This window comes from Rhinolophus ferrumequinum, chromosome 16 (assembly GCF_004115265.2).
Source record: "Rhinolophus ferrumequinum isolate MPI-CBG mRhiFer1 chromosome 16, mRhiFer1_v1.p, whole genome shotgun sequence".
In the NCBI taxonomy this organism is placed as follows: Eukaryota; Metazoa; Chordata; class Mammalia; order Chiroptera; family Rhinolophidae; genus Rhinolophus; species Rhinolophus ferrumequinum.
Genome location: NC_046299.1, coordinates 64,271,516 through 64,277,515, shown reverse-complemented (window position 1 = coordinate 64,277,515; position 6,000 = coordinate 64,271,516). Strand labels below are relative to the sequence as shown.

The window sequence follows — 6,000 nt, the reverse complement described above, 5'->3', positions numbered from 1 at the left end:
ATTGTCTATTAGCATTTTAAGTATTATTCCTTGGGGAGCAAGAAATCAACCTGTAGGATTAGCCAGGTTTCAAAATACTGACCTTAACTTTTGGTTCAGACTTTCAAAGGCCACTGTTCTCTCTTCTGCCCACCCACACTCTCCTGCCCATCTTTAATTTTACCTGTTCCTAGCTCTTCACTAACTATAGAATGGAATCTCAGATGCTCGTGGCAACTATGGATTATTAGTAACAGATGGAGTTTTGTTATTAGATTGCATTTTATTATTTCCTTCAGCTCAACATTTTATTATTTTCTTCAGCTCAACGTGATATTGGAGGGCTCTCCCTATGAGTTGAGACTGAGAGATGCTGCAAATGATGTCATTTTATTTTGTTGTGGGCCCTGTTTCCTTACAACCAGGTGAGAAACCTTATGCTGTGAAGGACAGGTTGATGTTTCCTCGTTCTGATTGATAGAGCCCGGCATCCCTGGCCCAAGTGGCTTCTTTTGTTTGCATCTCAGAATGGCTGAGGCAGCTGCTGTTCTGTTGACTTGAGATGCCTGTTCCCGCGAGGAGTTCAGTAGGCATTTAGTACGGCTAACCTGGCCTGTTGGCACAGAGGGTCTAGTTTACCATCACCTCCTAGGGAAATAGATAGAAATAGATAGAAAATGTACAACTTAATGTCATATAAGACATATATAAGACTTCCACTGGGAGAGTATTTTCAAAGTACACAGGCATGCTCATGGTTAACTAGCCTTTAATAGAGTATTAGTGGATTGCCAAAGCTTTTACTTCTGAGCAGACTGAGATATGCCCAATGCCAGCATGCCAGGCCAGAAGCTCTCCAGGACAAAGAAATCCTTATACATTTCTGGTAATGCCATGTACTGCTGGCATGTCAACTATGTCTTAGCAAGCCTAGCTAGAATAATCAAATGGAACAAAAACTGTTTTGAAGGCAACTAACAATAAAACACATTATTAAAATTCAATTCCCCTCTCTCCCCAAAAACAACCCATTACCTCTAAATTCCCACCATGTCATTTGAAGTCCAGAGCTAAAATTTCGTTTTCTTTGTGTCCCTCTTCTGTTCCCAGTGTTCTGGGAAGAAGCCATCAAGCACTTACATTGGGTGTGGTTTTGGATATGCTCATCCCCATGCCACAGAGCACAAGGGCTGTGAGTAAGAATTTCAGACTCAGACAGAAACCCACTTTGCATCTGGGCACGACACACTGACCACTTCAACTAGAAACTGAAGATCCTTCAGAGGAAGCAAAACACTGGCTGGAAGCATTTACCAAACTCCAAGTCTTGGATGTTGCATTGGAAGACAACGTCTTCGTTCACCTTGAGTTCTACCACATTCCAGTCTTCTATCTTCTCTAGAATGACCTTGTGTCCATCTTCAGCCAGCACAGCTGGAAAAGATGGAGAGGGAAGTGGTGACACGGCGCAGACTCCAGATTAACCTGATACACAGATGTCCTCATGGATAACAGCAGCTGGTCTGCCCTCCATTGTTGGGGGGATGTAGCTCACTTGTCCTGGTGGCACTTACCTGGTGCTGGTCCCAATGTGCCCTTACCTGTGCTGAGAAGCACAGCCAGAGACCTGAGCATTCCAGGGTTGGTTGCGATTTGCCCCAGACCCATATGATCTGTGAAAATATATGCTTTATCTAGGAAGAGTTTTTGAGCTTTTTTTTTTTTTTTTTTTTTTTTTATGGAGACAGTACTCAGTGTTGGAGGGGATTTGTGGAACTAATTTCTTACCCTGCTGATGGAAGTATAAATTGATCACCTTTCTGGAGGGCATTTTGGCAGTACATGCCAAAAACCTTTAAAGCCTCAAAAAAATTAGAATTAAAAAAAGATTCTAATTTCTGGCCCAGGAACTTGCACTTATAAGAAAGTTTCCTAAGGAAAAAATCAGAAATACAGGCAGATTTTTGCAACAAGACATTTCATTCTGTAGTTTTATAACATCAAAGTAATGTGAATAATTTACACACCCAGTAATAAGGGGATGGTCAAGTAAGTAGTGCTAAGCCCACATGCTGAGACTTTATTTGGGTATTTCAAAAAATATGTATGAATTTTTTAATAGCAAGAAAAATATTTGTAATATAAGCAAAAATCAGCATGCATTCATATATATATTCAATATTAATTAAAATATGCATATGTAATAGCATAAAAGAAGAAAATATTCAGTGGTTATCTGTAGTAGATTATGAGAAAATTTTTTCTCTTTATTCTTTTATCATTTTCCAGATTTTCCATCATAATGAAAAACATGTTTTTTTAAAAAAGCTAATAGACTAAACTTTTATTCTCACCTTTGGAATCTTCATTTTGGTTATCACTTACTCTTAATGGCTCCTTCCCTAGAGATCAGCTATGGAAAAATCATTAGATTTATTCTCTAATGGGGAAATGCAAGAGTATCTGGGCTTAGGAGAAATGGTGAACAGCTTAGAGCTCTATTTTTCTCCAACATGCTACTCCCTAATTTCCTTGGTGTTAAAGTTGTGTGCTAAATCACCACCTTTGGCAGTCTTCATGCATCAGTGAGAATTTTGGTTAGGATGCAAAGAGAAATCGGATCATGTTTTTTAAAGTCTTAGCACTTCAACCAGTCTTCTGTGGAGAAAAGCAGACAGTTATGTCAGTTAATTGTATTTAATTAGAGACAATTGCTTTTTCAAAGTGTTGGCGTGTCCACTTCTTCACCTTTCAATCAGTTCAAGAACACCCAGCCCCAACTGTGAACATTTTAATTGCACGATTTTAATTTCACTTCTGGAAAGGAACTTCAGAAAGTAACTCAGCGAGGATCTCCATTAATAAGATAGCACTCCTGGGGCACCCAGTGGAGGCCTTAACAGACCTCGTGTCAGCAGACACCAATCTCGACAGAACACCCGCATCGTTTTCTTTGGCATATTTATGTTATTGTATCCTATTTAAGTGTCTTGTTCTTAAACATCTTTGGAGGAAGGCACTCAGCTTGGACCAATGACTTGTTTAAAATGGAGCAGTTGACCCATTAGGAATGGCCAGTGGATCACCTATGAAGCATAAATCTCTACAGGCAGAGATTTCTGGGGATCATATACTCCCCTAGCAGCACCGCCTCAGGAGAGGAGAGGTGTAGCTGGAGAGGGAAAAACCCCAAGTGGATAGTAGGTAGGAGGCAAATCAGCCCCCACGACCTTGGCTTTTCATTGTCTGAACATGTTCCTGTACTTCAACATGATAGGAAGAAGTCAGGAACACATCAGCTTCTCCTCTCACCTTACACCCCACCTCTGGGAGATAGCTGCTATCTCTATCCTACCAACACCCAGCACCAACTCTCTAAGGCCTGGGGGTTCTGGAGAGAAGGAGGGCACAGGTTCGGTTTGGGGCTGGTCACTGTGTCTGCAGTGTAAGTGAGGAAGGGCTCCGTAAGAGGAGACCTCAGGAAAGTGTGCACCCCGCAGCTGCCATGGCCTTTTTCCTCAGGGCCCGATCTGAGCGAGCTTAACGGAGCATGTGAGTTTGGGATGTGTTTTGTGAGAACAGCAGCAGCCTTCCACGGCAAGGAGTATCCGAGAAACTGGATTTGATCCACCAAATACCCACCCTGTGGAAGTGGGGTGTGCTGAATAATGGGGATCTGCCTCATACCTGAGTGAATGGAGCCCTATAAAAAGAAATTCTCTGAAGAGAGCAAATCCCTCCTCACTGTACCTTGTATATGGTGGTGAAGCACGGGCCCTCGGCACCTTTCAGGGCATGCCTCCCTCACTGACAACATCACTCTGCCCCCAAGTGCCCAGTGTTAATAAATCTCATTGAATAAACAAGCTCATGATGGCACTGCGCACTTCCAATGACTTTTTTGGACTCTGAGTGACCTAAGACTGATTTTTGTTAAAGCGATAAGCCATCTCAGAGTCTAGATCATATATCACCCTCAGGACAGCCGTTCCTTCTCATCAGTCCAGGATGTGTTGAGCCCAGTGGGTCGGGTGGCCAGTGCAGGCTTAAGGGATCAAACTTGAAGAAGCACCAGAATTCCTGCAGCTCATCCAAATGCCACTTCTCTACATGGAGGACACATTTGTTCCTATGAGCTGCCATGGGGTTGTCTATTCAAAGAAATGTCAGATAAATATACTCCATGCAACAAAGTCTTGCAAAGGCAGTGGTTAAACTCCAGCATAAATCAACCCGAAGCTGTAAGGCCACCCGCTGAATGCCTGACTCTTTGAAGTGGCACCTCATTCTTCAAGGGGGATCTGGGTAAACTGAAGGGACACGGAAAAGCCTCCCTCTTCTCAGTGCTGGCGGAACTGTGCACCATCTGCAAATGATGTAAATACTGGTGGTCAGGAAGTCAAGGCAAACAGAGAGACAAGCCATCCCCCCTTCTCTGCTTGGCACAGATGCGATGCCAGCGACCACTACTGTGTGCAGCTAATGCATAGCCAGCATCTTAACTAAATACAGGTGGACTCCATGTTATGGGTCAGTTTCAATTCCTTCTCGTGCCCTTTAGCGAGTCATTTGGCAGACCTAAATACAGCAGGCAAGGAGCAAACCCTGGCCAGGAAAATTGTTCAGAAATTTTTGTTAAGCATTAGTTAGTTTAGTTTCATCAGCACTGAGACATGAGTGGAGACATTATTGCTGAGCTATTATAATTTGCAGGTAATAAAGAAAGAACAAAAATGTTCTATCTCTTAAGGCATAGTAAGTTCAAGAAAGATCAAGCATATTTCCAAAGCCAGCAGGGCTTCAGGACATGATAAAGAGCTATGATTTTTAAAGAAACACACAGAATTCAGATGCAGAGTTTACATATGAGAATCTGCAAATGGACCACTCTGTGCGTGATGTGATCTTAGTGTTGCATCTGCAGTGGTAGGGGTGTGTGGGACAGGGAGAGCAGAGCCGACACGCCCTACTTTGCTTTGTTAACACCCTGGCATTTGTCACCGGCCCTCAGTAAATGTTGGCTGCCAGTGTAATATGAATTATAATTCAGGAATATACAAAGCTAACTTTAAAAATCAACCACCCGTTGATACCTTGCAATACTCAAGTCTCCTTCAGCCATAAAAATTCTCCCCTTGATCTTCTCAAAATACTCCTCTGCTCCCCTACTGTGGGCAGAGCTGCCTATGCTCATTGCTTCCTCATCTGTACCCCCTCCTTTACCTCCTGCAGTCGGAGCCCTCAGCCCACGTTCTCCTGAACCTGTGCTCTCAGAGGCGAGGAGCCATCAGCACATTCAATGGCTCACCCAGTTCTCCCCCACCCCTCTTGGCAGATGGACACACTGACTCATCTCCTTTTTGGCTTCTTTAAAATACTTCTGCTGGTACAAAGAAATGTTAAACTTCAACTTTTTTTAGATTATAAGTGTCCTGTAGCCCCACAACTTTTAAGGAACCTTAAAAATTATCGAAAAGGACAAAAATATTTAAATTACCCATAATTCTTCCCCCTCCCCTCCCTCTGTCTTTTTTAATGGAAGTGGGATCATATGTACATGAAATTCAGAAACATACTTTATCCCTTAACGCAGTCGTGGTGATCCAGCCCTGTCAATATACGTAGATCTGCTGCATTGCATTTCCTGTGATGGACGTACTGCAATTTACTCAGCTATTCCTTTTTCTGCTTGTTTCTAATTTTTCACTGTCACCAAGAAAATTTCAGGAAATATTCATGGGCGTGCCTCCATGTACATATGCTGTGAGTGTGTGTGTGTGTGTGTGTGTGTGTGTGTATGTCTAAAATTGAGAAAACTGACCTTTCTGAGCCTCCATTTACTGGATTCTTCAGTATATGGTTAAATTTTAACACACTGCCAAGTTGCCCTCCAAAGTTACTGTGGGGACAGAGTCCCAGAGAGCAGTTTCGGGGCCCTCGGTCTCACGTGGGGAGGTGCTGGCTTGGATAGTGAATGACCGTCGACTGTGATTGGTTGGCCGTCAGCTGTAACCGGTTAGC

The 6,000-nt window shown here is 43.0% G+C and overlaps 1 protein-coding gene across 1 annotated transcript in view; it reads right to left on the bottom strand.

Moving 5' to 3' along the window:
- Positions 1-562: 562 nt before the first annotated feature.
- The window catches only part of C16H10orf53 (chromosome 16 C10orf53 homolog), a 32,407-nt gene continuing 26,969 nt past the window's right edge, over positions 563-6,000 (bottom strand). Inside the window, exons 2-3 of the mRNA XM_033129841.1 lie at positions 1,294-1,413; positions 563-627 (exon numbers count right to left, since the gene is read on the bottom strand). Coding sequence (XP_032985732.1) covers positions 563-627; positions 1,294-1,413 — 185 coding nt within the window. The remainder of the gene's footprint in view (positions 628-1,293; positions 1,414-6,000) is intronic.